Below are 16,353 nucleotides of genomic sequence, written 5' to 3'. Positions count from 1 at the left end.
GTTGACAATCTTGAACGGCGGGAATGCATACAGGTCGAGATGGGACCAATCCAGCAGAAAAGCATCCATGAGAACTGCTGCTGGGTCTGGAATCGGAGAACAATACAACGGGAGCCTCTAGGTCATCGAGGTAGCGAACAGATCTATGGTTGGCTGACCCCACAGGGCCCAAAGTCTGCTGCAAACATTCTTGTGAAGGGTCCACTCTGTGGGGATGACCTGACCCTTCCGGCTGAGGCGATCTGCCATGACATTCATATCGCCCTGAATGAACCTCGTCCCCAGCGTGAGCTTTCGATCTTTTGACCAGATGAGGAGGTCCCTTGCGATCTAGAACAACTTCCTCGAATGAGTCCCTCCCTGCTTGGAGATGTAAGCCAAGGCTGTGGTGTTGTCGGAGTCCACCTCCACCACCTTGTTTAGCTGGAGGGACTTGAAGTTTATCAAGGCCAGATGAACCGCCAACAACTCCTTGCAATTGATGTGAAGTGTCCTTTGCTCCTGATTCCATGTTCCCGAGCATTCCTGTCCGTCCAATGTCGCACCCCAGCCCGTGTCTGATGCGTCCGAGAAGAGACGGCGGTCGGGGTTCTGAACAGCCAAAGGTAGACCTTCCTTAAGAAGAAAGCTGTTCTTCCACCACGTTAGAGTAGACCTCATCTCTTCGGAAACAGGAACTGAGACCTTCTCTAGCGTCATGTCCTTTACCCAGTGAGCAGCTAGATGATACTGAAGGGGGGCGGGGGTGGAGTCTCCCTAACTCGATGAACAGGGCCAGCGATGAAAGTGTCCCTGTTAGACTCATCCACTGCCTGACTGAGCATCGATTCCTTCTCAGCATGCTCTGGAAGCATTCTAGGGCTTGGTTGATCCTTGGGGCCGACGGAAAAGCCCGAAAAACTCAACTCTGAATCTCCATACCCAGGTAGACAAAGGTCTGGGATGGGACGAGCTGGGACTTCTCTAAATTGACCAGGAGGCCCAATTCCTTGGTCAGATCCATAGTCCATCTGAGATTCTCCAGACAGCGACGACTTGTGGGAGCTCTTAAAAGCCAGTCGTCTGATGGAGCCGGACACAAGATCATGGTACTGCTGCACAGTCTATGAACTGTCAACCATGGGGAAGCGAGGAAGTACAGCGACAACCCGAAACTGTCTAGACTGTCTGGGTAGTACAGACAACTCTTTATCGGGTTGCTGAGGTTGCCGCACCGCGTCACAACAAGTCACCTCTGCTGGTTGTTGAACGTCTTCCCAGTGACACACTGACTCCGTAAAAAGAAATCCTCTATCAAGGACTAAGCTTGGACTGCATGTCTTGCAACAAAGCTCAAGGTCTATGGGAGCAGGTGTGGCAACAGACGGGGTTAGCGACTGAAGCGGAACCATTTACCCTCCCTGGAAGCATGTTATGCTTAAATAAAAGTCCATAGGAGGCTAAGCAGCTTAAAGCTCCTCTCCAAATGACAGAGTCCTCAAGGGAATATCAGAAGGAGGGAGAACAGCACTTTCTCATCTACAGGAACCATATCCGAGAAAAGCTAAGTTCTCTCAGTGAGGGTTTCACTGGTGCAAAAGCAGCAAACCAGAAGGCAACGTTATGAAACTGCTTGACAGTCTGTAAACTGTCAAAAACTGAACTGTCAACCACAACAGGAGCGTGAGGACATACAGCACTGGTGTATAAGTAGCAGACCAGAAGGCAACGTCATGTAACTGCATGACAGTTTGTGAGTTGGTAACAACCAAAGATGTGTGGGGAAGCCTCAACTCCTGCCTGACAAGTTTGCTGCTGGCGAGTGGTGGTAACCACAGTGTGTTGCGGAGGCTGACACACCGTGTCAAAACACGGCAGCTTGTGGTAGCTCCCGCACGGCAACGGAGTGCTCTGTGTGTGGGAGTCATCAAACATCTGGCAGGGTTGACTGTGCATGGGTGGATGAGCTCTCACAACAAGAGTGTGAGAGCATGAAGCCATGCCGGGCGCACAACCGTGGGAGGTGTAGGCCCACGGGTGCATCGTCAACCTTCTCCGCAGTCGGAGTGTGGGAGCTGGCAACAACAAAAGCAGAGTGCTGGTGCGTGGGAGGGGCTGCGGTGGGTTGTAAGGTATGCAGAGCATGCTGTAAGGAATGCAGAGCATGCTGTAAGGTATGCAGAGCATGCTGTAAGGTATGCAGAGCATGCGGTATGGTATGCAGAGCATGAGGTAAGGCATGCGGCTCATGCTGCATGGGATGCGGCTCATGCTGCATGGTATGCGGCTCATGCTGCATGGCATGCGGCTCATGCTGCATGGCATGCGGCTCATGCTGCATGGGATGAGGCTCATGCTGCATGGAATGAGGCTCATGCTGCATGGGATGAGGCTCATGCTGCATGGGATGAGGCTCATGCTGCATGGTATGAGGCTCATGCTGCATGGAATGCGACTCATGCTGCATGGTATGCGGAGCATGCTGTAAGGTCTGCAGAGCATGCTGTAAGGTCTGCAGAGCATGCTGCATGGGCTGAGGAGAATGCCGCATAGTGCTGGAACCCGGCAACTCCTGATGCGGCAGCTCACGCATGTTATCAGATGGTGTATCAAGAACATGCGTCTGGCAGTGAGGACTGCGCATCGGTGGAGGAGCTCTCACAGGTGTGGTGTGGGAGCAGGCAGCCGCAGTATCTGCTGAGCGCACAACCTCGGCGGGTTGTAGGTAAACAGGCTGCATTGTCAACCTTCCAGCATGATATTCCTGTATGAAGGAGCAAGCTGAGACTGTAAAGTCTGCAGCATGGACCACTAGGGTCTATGAAAGACAACAACAAACGGAGCTACTGTCCGTTGTGACTGAGGGTCTAAAACAGCTGGTGCGGCAACAGACGGAGTTACTGCCTGTTGCGGTACCACCTAGCCTCTCTTAGGAGGTGTGCAGTTGTCGTACTGCAGCGAGTCCGAACTGACCCAGTGGCTACACCTAGGCCGTTGGACTTGCGCGGAAGGGACCGACTTGCACTTAAAAGCTGCAAGATTTGGTCCATGGTTTCTGCGAGAAACCTCTTCCGCAGACGAGGAATAAATGGGCTCTCTCGTCTTTGTGTGGGTGGGGTGATCACGTCGGCAATGTGTGTAGATACACCCGAAACCACAGAGGGAAACGTCTGTTCGTCGATCAAGGCCTGAGGAACCCATAAGTCCTTCGACATTACTTCTCCCCTGGGCTTGGGAGCTTGTAAGAGGTCCCAGACTAGGTGAACCACTGGCACGAACAGACGAACCCTCGAACGCAACACTGTAACACTTTGCGCATATCACTTTAGATTTTCTGTTTGCACTTATTTCACTGAACTCGAAACTTTAAGTGGTTTGTACCTGAAACACGCAATCCTATCCTTCATTAAAAGGTAGTAATTGCGAAAACAGTATTACAATGTAACAGAAAAACATAATGAAAGATAAAGAATTCAGTGGCTGGAAAAGAGACTAAACACTAGATCAAATAAACTACGTTTAAAATCTCTCACCGCATAAAGCCTGGGAACAAGAATAAAACTCTAGAAACGTTTTACCTTCTTCCCCTCTATCGACTAGGGAGAAGAGCAAAAAAACGAGAACAACGTTACCCGCTTGAACGAAACGTTTATCCTCCTCTCTCTCCCTCCGTCTCTATCTCTCTCTCTCTCTCTCTCTTGACTTAGAACCTGAGAGATGAGCCCAATTATATATATCGTTAAAACATAATATTTGTTAATGGAAAAAAACTGAAAGGTTTCCCAAATAAAAAGCTCCTTTATTAGAATTAAAACCATTTAAGCTAAGAAAGAATGAACGAAACGCTAGAATCGGTTTACTCTTACTGCAACGTGAAACCGTGAATACTCTCTCTCTATCGTAACGATAGAGCGAAAGTTGAACGTTCTGAACGTCAACAACTGTGGAGACTAAACAAAACGTTAGTTCAACTTTGAAAACAGTACGAGACTTATCAAAGAAATTCTTTCAAAAACATAAAATTAAAATAGCATAAATTCTTAACAGGAAAAACGATATGACGAGCTCAATGTTAATTAACTTCGGTTCCAAGTAAGGACCGCCTACTATTAGGAAAGGTCACATATTTTTTTTTTTTTTTTTTTTAAAGAAAGTTAATCGAAGAGGCCTATAAATGGCGGAGAGATATAAAATAAAAAGTGAAAGAGAGTCTATACTCTCTTCGACACCAACACTTCCGTCTAAGGGAAGGGTCGGCCATTTAAAAGTGAAAGAGTCCATACTCTCTTCGTCACCATAATTAATTCAAATTAATTCCAAAAGCTTGCTAAGCTAAAGATAAAGCTTCCTGAATAGCGAAGGCTAAACTCTAGAGCAAATACATCACCAAATCGTGAGCAATAACTCCAGAATCAACAGCGTATCCCAGTAGGTCTAGCCGGTGGCACGACAGAGGAAAAATTGAGTTCTTGTTGACAAGAAGTACTTGAGTACCTGCTCACAGATGGCGCTGTTGTGTACACCACCACCTGTATAGCGATCGCTGGCGTATCCCGACCGTAGATTTCTGTCGGGCAACAGAGTTGACAGCTACATGATCATCGGGTAAGATTAATATTGAAAAACCATAATTAAAAAATTAGATCCTTTGTTATATTTTCATAGTTCCATGGGCAAGTGAAGACTGGGGAACAAAAAATCCTGGGAACTTTCTTTGACTATAGCCAGCATCCATGGATCAGGAAGCATCATTAGACATATTTTTTCTTTGATTCAATCCATACAACATGAATGACACTCAATAATGAATTCTTTCATATCAATCTTGATATTACCCTGTTCTCTTGCCAAAGGAAATTGCGAGATAGTAGGCTTCAACACCAAATGGAAACTCATATACCAGCCTTACTTTGAATTTTGGATAATTTATATATTTTATCATAAATAAACTACATGCCGTAAGTAACTTATTTGGATGTTGAAGAATAATTTATCTTCAATACCATTTTTTACTAATCTATTCTTATAAGTTACAAAACTTTTTGGATGGTTTGCACTATAAAAGGGAACTGAAGTGTATCTGATTAGGAGATTCGTTTGTGCAATTGAGGTACTAATCCCTAGATTTACCCCGTAACTGAAAACTTGTGAAGAATTAGTGGCCGAGCTTGGAAGTAAACGACACACAGAGCCATTCATACAATTTTAGCGAATCTTTAACAGATCAATTTTTAGGGGAATCCAATGATTTGCCAAAGAAATATAGTCTCCCCTGCTCTAGGGCCAGTGTATCAATGTGCAAAGCATGGACTCGGCGTGCATAGGGGGGAGACTCTTGTTCAGGCTCACTAGAACTCAACACAGCACCTCAGCAGCTGAAATTTGTCTGCAATGAGTTTGTCATGCTCAGCGTCATAGAAAGGAACCGACCTCTCAGTTGACTGCCAGTCTACCAATGCCATAACCAACCCTCAATCACCATTTGTTATTTGTCTGCTCAATAGATAGAACTACGGCAGTCCTCAAAATGAAAGAACAAAGAAGACTAACACCAAAGTTGAGTATCCAATTGCAGGTTTTTTCTTCTTAGGAGTGGTTATTAAAACCACATTCAAAATATAGTGCTTGTACCCATTAGACAGGAGATGAAACTGAAGAATTGTACATTGTCGTGACAAATAAGGGCACAGCATATGCGAGTCAAATCTCTCAAGTAAAATCCTAAATTTGAAACAAAAGAACCAAGGACACACGATATGATCATGTATTAAAAACTATCAAAAACCACAAACACAATTATAAAACAAAAATTATCAGAACTGAAAAGGGAACATCTCAAACCAACAGGGTACATCTCAAAGCAATGGGGGATCAAAGGAGAAAAGCAAACGAGTTATGGCAACCATTCGCTCACCCATATTGCCCCACACAGAAGAGCGAGCATTATACCCAACAGAGAGCGCCTTATATTTTCCCTAGATTAAGAGATTGAATCTGTTCCATCCAAAGGAAGAACAGCATTGAATGTCTGGAAGATTCATTGAAGTAAATTCCACCTAAAAACATAACTTTTCACACAATTCTGTTCTACAAATTCACCTTTTTTCCTTTCACTGACATCAACTATCTACACTATACTTACATAAAGGATAGTAGGCTCATAAGTTTTTTCATACCTTCCCAGTTTGGCTTCCTCACACTATTCATGTCTGTCTTTCCGGCTTAACCTTTTATGTGACTTCCCTCATACTGCTCTTTACATATCAATCCTTCTGTCACTTAACCATCACCTTTCTTATATCCTCAACAAGTCACTTACAGAAACATTCTAAAGCTTACACTAACCATTTAAATTCTTGCATCACTTACTTCTCCAAACTCAACAAACCAAAATAATCACTCCATTGACCCAAGGCTGCATGATTATTTCAAGACTCATTTGTTAACTGATATTTCTCTCTGTAGCTACTTCCTAAAGTTCTTGTTTACAGTTTCGCCTATATTCTTATCAAATGCCTTTTTATTCTCACACTTTCTTCTTGTCTACCTCATCATTCCACCTGTATGCCGGTAAACCATCTTCTCTTTGATGAATCTCAGCTTATCTTCTCTTTTTTTCCCTTTGGAATCATTTGACTTTCTTTACTACCAACTACTGCTTCTCATTCCTTACCTACACCTTCCCACAACCATAAAAAAAAAAAACTTCCCCCACTGTCCTTACAGCCAAATCAAGAAACTTTACAAAATTCTTCCCCACTCCTTCAACCTTTGTACCGGTATATGTAATGCTAACCCATAATTCACCCATTTACTTCTTATATACTCTTCTCACATCCTTTTTATTCAACATACATCTTTTGATTACATTTACTCCCTCTTTTTTAAGATGTCCGCTACCGTAACCTCTCTTTTAAATATATTAAGGTCAAACATACCTTCGGCATTTTTACTATCATGTAACTAGTAAACTCTACCTTAACATTTCCTGTTTTCCCAGTATAATTATGAATTCTCTACTTTTGAAACTCTGTACTTCCTACAATAATGATCTTTCCTAAAACATTTTCTCCTTTTCTACTTGCCACATAAACTCTATACCTATCTTCACATCTTTCTGTCACTTTTGAATTTAAATCATCTAGAATAACCATTCTCATATGTTCTCAAAACCAGTTAGACAAAGATTCGGACTCCTAAAATGATGTTCATTCACTTTCATTTTTTATTCCTAAACTACATATATTATACACCATCATTGAAACTTTTTTTCTACCGGCAATCTTAAACATGGAGTTTTTAAACAAATACATAAATACTCTTTCATTCATTATAGTCTTCCTGATATTTAAAGGACTATCGCTAACAGAGCTCTAAACAATTTGGTCCCCCGACGAAAATTGTGTGATTTTTTTAGGAACTTCGTTATTTCCAGCCACAAACAAAAATGCCAAAACATGTTAGTTTATCAGTTCTATGTTAAATCACTAAAAGCACCAAATGCTTCACCCTAAACAATCACGAATAGTTGTTGATTTAGTGAAAAAATAAATTCAACCACCATAAAAAAAAAAAATATGCTGAAAAATCTAATTTGTCAGTCTAATATGCTCACTCATCTAACCGTCTTAACTCTACGTACCATCTTCTGTGCACACGACCATGAACAAGGCGTGACAGGGGAGACCACACTCCAGACCAGGGAAACCAATGTCTACCAAAAATAGATAAAGTAGGAAATATTACATCGTAACAGAGCGGCCAATATTGGTATGGAGAGGCTTTGCCTTGACCAATGACAAAATGTGTAGTCATTCAAGTAAAAAAAAACATGAAACACATTTGAAACAGATAAAAATTGGTATGCAGCCTGCTGTAACAACAATAATAATATATTGCCATTACTAGAATTGCCGTCCAAAATGCTTATAACACCTCAATCATTGATAAATGTACTGCCTTCTTTATGAAAATAAAATGAAAACATTGGTAAATAAAAGGAAAATAAAAACATGAGGTGTAAGATAACATAAAACCAACTAGAGGGGCACCTCGTAGTGTGCAGACCTCCGCTGCGGCAGCTTATTTCTCGACCTTTTGCTTGAACTTGGCCTTTGACCTTAACATGTATTAATTGGCGTGGATTTTCATACACTCAAATATGAACCAACTTTGAAGTCCCTGACAACGATATCCTAACTTGTGGCTGATTACGTGAATTCGACATTTTGCTTGACCTTTGACCTTGGCCTTCCAAAATTCAATCATTTCCAGCTATTTACATAACAATTAATCCCTACAAGTTTAATTACTCTACAATTAAACTTGTGGCCAGGAAGTTCACAATCACACACATTACAAACACACAAACAGGTTCAAAAACATAACCTCCTTCCAACTTCGTTAGCAGAGGTAACAAGAATTATTTTTACAAACTGATGTAGCAATAAATCTCAAACACACAACTATTCTTGTCAAAACTTTTAAAGATGGAAAAGTTTGGTTTCATTCAAGTAATTATGGTCATCATACATCAACTCGCTAAGCCTAGGAAAGCAAAACCACAAAGTCAAAATAGCATGGAAGCTTAGATATTAGTTCAAAGCTAACTGGTACCTAGGCCAGAGGTTGCACTTGAAAAATGGAATTTTTCTACAAGTTTTTTCTATACTCACCAGACTATCATATTGCTTTTTCTCCAGTTGTTGTTTATCAACATTTCCTCCAATGATTAAAAAAATCCTTATTTCCTTTCCCTTCAATAGACACACCCCTCTAGTGAAGTAATGAGACACACTAGTAGTAGTTAACAGCAAGAAGCGTAGTATCAGAGCCTTTTTCATTTCAGTTTTGGAGTAAAACTATTCCCTATACTATTGACATGAAAAGGGGAGGATTGTGGGCATATATATAAACATCAAGGGAGCATAGAAATAACAGATATTTACTCCTCCCCTGATGTTCACATTACTGACTCCTACACTGATTTATGTGGGATACCAGTAGAAGAGATAGGTAAATTATACAACAGAAATCATCATCATCATCTCCTCCTACACCTATTAACGCAAAGGCCTTTGGTTAGATTTCGCCAGTTGTCTTGCCTTAGTTATAAAGGCACTGCGCATCACAAGGAACTGGCTATCCTTTGATGAATCTAGCCATTCTACAACTGATATACAGTATAAAATAATCAAAATTGTAGACTCAACTAGTTTAGATTAATAGTAACTGACCATCATTGAAATACATCTCCTGATTGTTTTTCTAAAAATTTGTAAAATATTTTGAAAATAAGAAAATTGTAAATTAATTAATTTCCAAGTGAGGTAGTAATTCCTATATTTAAGCTATTAGACAAAAACATGAGAAGGGCTAACAATAAAAGAAAGTTTGATTATCACTTGAAATTGAAACATTTTCCCTGTGAGGAACATTGAGGCAATACCAATACTCACGATGGTAATTTAAATGATATTACTATCCCTGTGTAGTAATTACTAACAAATCTAGATAAAAAACATAAAAGTCAATAAAACTTATCATAACCTGAAAGAGGTATACTGTATGTCGAACCAATGTGTTAGAGAAATTGACACAACAAAGGCCCTGGCACTTTGCTTCTATCCGTTCATCATTAGTGTCTCTAGATGCATGTGTATTGAAAGGTAAAGAAAATGGGAAATTTTAAAAACATTATTGAGTTACAGTAAAAGTTGATGAACCAAGCTTCTGAAGAAGCAATATGAATGTCAGGAAGAGGTTCGTTGAAATAAATCTGACAATCACAAAATAAACATGTCAGGCAGAGAACATAATTACACTGACACCCATGAAATACCCTGACGGACATCACTCAACTAGCACCAACTTGGGTGATTAATAATGCGTTCTCTGGTGTCATGACATCGAAGGTCATTGACGACATTATTTCTTGAAACCAAATAACTATACTGTATACAAAAAATCTAAAACAATAAAAATACTTTCTCAAGGTAACAGCCTACCCAACACCCAGCCTCAAAGGTACTGGTTTTTATAATTACCAAAACTGAGGCCTTTGATCTAAAAATTCCTGAGTCACAATTTCGTTCAAATAAGTAATGCAACGGTCCTACTCCAGGTGGTTCCAGGAAGGGACGATATAGAGAGAGAAAACTTTTTTTTTTTTTTTTTTAAAGATTTCATCACTACTGGAAACTAAACTCCATCTGAGGGTCAACAGAAAAATCCAGGGAAGAAACCATAAGACAGAACAGCATCCCTAACCAGATGATGTGAAGGTAGTTCATGATAATTCTGAGTGGCAAAAACTTAGAAAGCCTACCGACTGAATGAGTAGATGAACAAAGGCTGTAGATTCCTTTCTAAAAAGGATTTACTTAAAAAATTATTCGGTATTAATCCCCTGGGCTTTGCATATATCATTTGACTGACAAGCATTCTCATATGGTTGTTGTTGTAGATTGCAGGGCCCTTCAAGCCAGACAGATTCCAGCCCAAATTTTCAGACAGGAGGGCCATTCAAGCAAGACAGATCGCAGCTGAATTTTCAGACAGGAGGGCCCTTCAAGCCAGACAGATCGCAGCTGAATTTTCAGACAGGAGGGCCCTTCAAGCAAGACAGATTGCAGACCGAATTCTCTGACAGGAGGGCCCTTCAAGCCAGACAGATTGTAGCCCAAATTCTCAGACAGAAGGGCCCTTCAAGCAAGACAGATTGCAGCCCGAATTCTCAGACAGGAAGGCCCTTCAAGCCAGACAGATTGCAGCCTGAATTCTCAGACAGGAGGGTCCTTCAAGCTAGACAGATTGCAGCCCGAATTTTCAGACAGGAGGACCCTTCAAGCCAGACAGATTGCAGCCCAAATTCTCAGACAGGAGGGCCCTTCAAGCCACACAGATTGCAGCCCGAATTTTCAGACAGGAAGGCCCTTCAAGCCAGACAGATTGCAGCCCGAATTCTCAGACAGGAGGGCCCTTCAAGCCACACAGATTGCAGCCCGAATTCTCAGACAGGAGGGCCCTTCAAGCCATACAGATTGCAGCCCGAATTTTCAGACAGGAGGGCCCTTTAAGCCACACACATTGCAGCCCGAATTCTCAGACAGGAGGCCCCTTCAAGCAAGACAGATTGCAGCCCGAATTCTCAGACAGAAGGGCCCTTCAAGCCAGACAGATTGCAGCCCAAATTTTCAGACAGGAGGGCCCTTTAAGCAAGACAGATTGCAGCCCGAATTCTCAGACAGAAGGGCCCTTCAAGCCAGACAGATTGCAGCCCGAATTTTCAGACAGGAGGGCCCTTTAAGCCAGACAGATTGCAGCCCAAATTCTCAGACAGGAGGGCCCTTCAAGCAAGACAGATTGCAGCCCGAATTCTCAGACAGAAGGGCCCTTCAAGCAAGACAGATTGCAGCCAGAATTCTCTGCCAGGAGTCATCTGGCAATGGCAAGAATCTGTCACAGGTACCTTTCCACTGTATGACAATCTTAGGAGGTATAAAAGTCGAGAGGGGAATAGAGGTTAGAGCTTGACAAAGCTTCCTGGCATGAAGATAATTAGAAATGAGGTGATTTTTGTATGAGACAATACACCAATACAAAAAATCATAATTAGCCTATCCTAATAGGGGCATCATTAAATTGTCTTTTCACAATCATTGGAAAACACACACACATACACTCACTCACTCTCTCTCTCTCTCTCTCTCTAAAACTAACAATGACTATATCATTTGTGAATTAAAATAACTGTGTTCCATTTATGTTAATGTCATTATTGCCAATTAGTTTGTTAAAAAATATTGATGGAAAAAAAAAAAAAAAAGTCATTTTTGTTCATGATCATATAGGCAAAAACGCCATTGGTTAGCCTACTAAACCCCCCCCCCCCCAGTGTATTTCATCATTAGAGATATAGCCACTTTATCTTTATTAAAAACTTTATAGGGCAATATCCATTATAAAGAGTTCTGCAGAGTGTATGATACAAAATTAGCCGATGTACATAAGATTATACACAGATTCAATCTCTGATATCTACAAAGTGTACGTCTCCTTATAACCTCTTAAAAAAGAGAAATATATAAATAAGAATCTTAAAGAAATCAGTAAGTTTAAATGTAAACAGACGGAAACAAATAACTTGACAAGTGTAAATATACAGTAAATAAAAATATTTATAGACAATGAGAGAGATTTCACAAACAACTGTTTAACAAATGTCACTCTCGTTTCAGGACAGTAATAAAAAAATAGTGGTTTCACAAATTTAGAATTTTGCAGAATTAGAAATTAAAACCTGTGCTGACAAACGATGAACTTAACCCAAAATAATTTCGAAAACTTTCACGTCAAAGTACCACTAGGAAAAAAATTAACTTACTGCCTCAAAAAACCTATAAAATCTGATACCATATAACTAATAATTTTCATAAAATATACGTAAAAAATATAGTCTTCTTTCAAGGTTTAAATTTATGTAGCCTCTCTGCTTAGATCTTTAATCGGTTTATTCTGGCAAGGCATTTTAGTGTTCTCTCTGGTGCAAATAAAAAGCAAAATACTGTTAACTACATCAACTACAGAGGCAAGAAAACAATATTACCACCATCTAAATGCACCTTTAAATCAAGACAGTATGTGAAAAGCAAGATCCTTAAAGTTGTGCCACGAAGACCGACATTTTGTGCACAATAGAAAGTAAAGAAAATAAAGGGGATGATGATGACTGCAGTCTCACTCCTCCAGCAAATAAAAAAAAAAGGAAAATGCTATGAGAAAAGATTTTTTTTTTTCAATATTCCAAATGCTGTTACTATTTATCAATTATTACATCATAACAGATGTCATCAATAGTGCAACAGACTCTTGGTGAACACCTGTTACTCATATTGAAGCATAACAATAGTTCATAAGCAATTGTTTACCATGGTGCAGAGTTCTTCTGGAAGATAACTAAATGCTATTATCACATCCTTAAAGTCAGTATTGGTATTCAAACTTCAACCGTCCAATAATGCATTACTTGGAAGGCTAGGTTAGGGTGCACAAATACTGTATTATCATAAGCCAAATACTTAAGACACTTGCACTCTAGTCAACAAGCCAGTACGTACGTGTGGTATTACACTTACCGAAAATAAAATTTTCTCGAGAGCTAAGCTAAAAAATTTCAGTACATAGTTGAAGTGTTCCTTCATGAAACTCTACTTTAAGGATACATCATACTAAATCTGAATGGATGTTGTGGATATTAAGTGAACAAATACATAATTTTGACTTACAAAAAGTCCCAAAAATCTTAAGAACTACGTAACAAATACGCGAGGGGGCTACATAGGAACCAAATTTGTACGTATATCTTATATTGAAGACTGTGGTTACATTAAATGTTGTGATAAAAACTATAATCTACACCTTAAGCCTTTTCTTCAATGCTGAGTAGATGTTTGTAAGCAATATCCTTGTCAAGCATGCCAAAAAAAAACTGCACATCATATACCATGCACAACTACACTATCACACTAACAAACTCTACAAAAGAGTAAGCCACTGAGGATGCTATTTCAGCTACAAGTATGATAGTATGATGGTTAGGCAAAATATGTGATAAATTCACAACAGTTAGTTTGTTAAACTAGTAATAATGGGGGTTTCATACCTCATTCTCAACTCTTCATCAATATACTGCAATAGGCTCCTGTTGAGAGCAAGGTACACAACGCATGAGTTAAGTAGCGGAGCAAAGACTATTGGGGGGAGGGGAGTTACAGGAGCCCCAGTGTTCCCAGCCACAATGGGGCAATCCACTGCAGTGTTCGTGAATGACAAATTGTCAAGACTAAAAGAGTTCAGTTTTAAAAATTGCATACCTGTAAACCTGAACTAGCAGCTAACTTACTGGAAAGAAGTCTCTGGTGGAAAAGCTAAAAAAATATATCATGATGATGCAGTTCAAAGTATAACCATAAGAAGCTATTCTTTAATTGACAATAATTATGCAACACTACAGGAATTACTTTATAGAGTGAATTTATGAAATACAAAATACAGTACTAGGAAGCATATATGTATAAAAAAAAATATTATATAAAAAAACACCATAGTAATATTTAGTGGATATGTCCAAGTTTAACACAAACACAGTAAGTATATTTTAAAAGAATGTATATACAGAGCACAGGTATTAATATCATGACGAGGACCAGAGAGGAGAAATCCGAACACTCCGTCATTTACGAACACAGTCACTACTGGGTCAGCCTGGCTACCACCTACCTTTTGAGTAGTGTTTACCTACCTAAGTGGCATCCTGTCTCATCCATTGCCACAATAGTAATAATAATTAAATATTATCAAGAACAGTATTTCTAACAGTAAGTATTCAGGTAAAATGTCACAGCTGAAATATATACAGCATAAAACACTATTCTCAAGCTTTATATATCTACTGTATTCCACTACAATCATACAATATGAACAGCACATTCACCTACAGTTACTTATGTTAAGTAAAAATTAGTTTTAAAAACTGGCATTAATAAATGCATTACAGCTAAGCGTATATGGATATTTAATAAATTTACACAAAAATAAATTATAGTGTACACTTTGACAATTTGCAGGCATTAAATGCTTTCATTTCATACAGCCAATTTAGAGCAGCTTTTCATAAAGTCAAACATAAAAAAAGTAACCTATCAATTTCAACATAAAAATTACTTTTAAGACATCCTGAAAAAGAAAAGTCAAGAAGTCTTGAAACCAATCTGACCAGATTTAATCATGCTACAAAATATAATGTAAACATTACAGATCATTATGAATAAGAAGCAATTTCCATTGCAAGTGAATTTCCCTCTATTTACAAAATGATTCTTCAATGGCATATAAAAGGGAGGGCAAAGATATTTTATCTAAACTTCAATTGAAAATGTATAAAAAAATATTACCATCATCTGAGATAAGAGCTCAGAACAATAGATAATGTGTTGAAAATATTACTATCATAAAAGACCTTCCATTCACTTTCATCTTGAAAAAAAAAAAGGTGGTGTTTTCTCATCTACAATTTCTACAAACTGCCTCCAGTTTCTTGAAACTTAAACTTTAGTTCTCATGGAATGCGAATAGCATACAAAAACCTAACTGTTAAACTTGCCAAGCAGATGACAATGCACAGTTGTTATGATTCCTCTCTACCCACTTGGCTTTGTGAACTCCACACCAAAAAAAACATAGGATACCAAGAGCATTACAGTGTTTAACTACCAAACATTGCCTTAATTCAAAAATGCAATGACTACAGATTGAACATGAGAATAAATGAAAACTAATAACCAAAGCACTTATTCTTAGTCCCTCAGCTTGTGTACCCAAATCATTTAAACAGTTTATAATATGGTATAGATGGAATTTTAGCAATGCAAGTTATTACTTCTATACTCACCTTGTGTTAATAATACTTCTCTATTGAAGCCTGGTTGACATCGACGTTTACACTCAAACTAAAACTTTCTAGTTTTCTTTCCTTTCCATGGGCTTAGGCCTCTAGCAGAGTATTGAGACAACTTGGCAGCTAATGGTAATAACCTTGGCTCGGGTACTCAACATAAGCTTTATCTTTTCAGTTTCGAAAAGAGATTAGGTATGCCACCGAGCTGCACTCCAGTTATTACCAGATGCAGCTGCCCTTCTAATACCATTAACCCTAACCTTCAAGTCTTTTATCTAACTTGGATCCACTTCCCTGTGATATTATGCTTGAGGTTATTAAAAGTATTCTTTATAACTACTGGTTTTGTGCATAACCCTCTTCATCCATAATCAATGATCTCTCTACTCTTGGCTTTTAGAAATTTCAATTTTTTCTTGTTTCATTTTCAATCCTCATTTTAGATCCAAACAAATCATTTGTGTGGACCCAATATACTATATCAATAAATGAATACAGTTATCCCATTTCCATTAATTTACTTCATACTGAGTTTTCTGGCGAGCCATGATCTCGAATTTCATGGAAATTCTTAAAATGTGCCAAATTTCACACCCAAAATAAATTTCAAATATTAATTTCTTTTTTTTAAATTTTCCCAATAAAATTATTTTCCACCTTAACAAATTTAAATAAAATAAAAATATGATGAAAATTAAAATAGAACACATTGTAAAAAATATCACAACCAAAGAAATTAGGGTTGAACTAGAGCAGGATTGAAAATATCCTTGGCTTCTTTCTGCTGACATGACAAGACTGCGTATTGTATATCATCTGTGTTGCTTAAGTGAAATCGTACACCATACATTATTGGCTGCAGGATGAGTCAGCCAATTAGGGCATGGTAATCTGTGTTCTGATCCCTAATAGGCCCA

General features: G+C 39.2%; 1 protein-coding gene across 1 annotated transcript in view; it reads right to left on the bottom strand.

Annotated features, from left to right (window-relative positions):
- Nucleotides 1-16,353, bottom strand: part of hppy (MAP4K3-like protein hppy) — a 151,104-nt gene that overhangs the window by 73,203 nt on the left and 61,548 nt on the right. The window contains 1 exon segment of the mRNA XM_068374874.1: nucleotides 13,643-13,681. Coding sequence (XP_068230975.1) covers nucleotides 13,643-13,681 — 39 coding nt within the window.

This window comes from Palaemon carinicauda, chromosome 6, assembly GCF_036898095.1.
Source record: "Palaemon carinicauda isolate YSFRI2023 chromosome 6, ASM3689809v2, whole genome shotgun sequence".
Lineage (NCBI taxonomy): Eukaryota > Metazoa > Arthropoda > Malacostraca > Decapoda > Palaemonidae > Palaemon > Palaemon carinicauda.
This window is presented reverse-complemented; position numbering and strand designations above follow the sequence as displayed.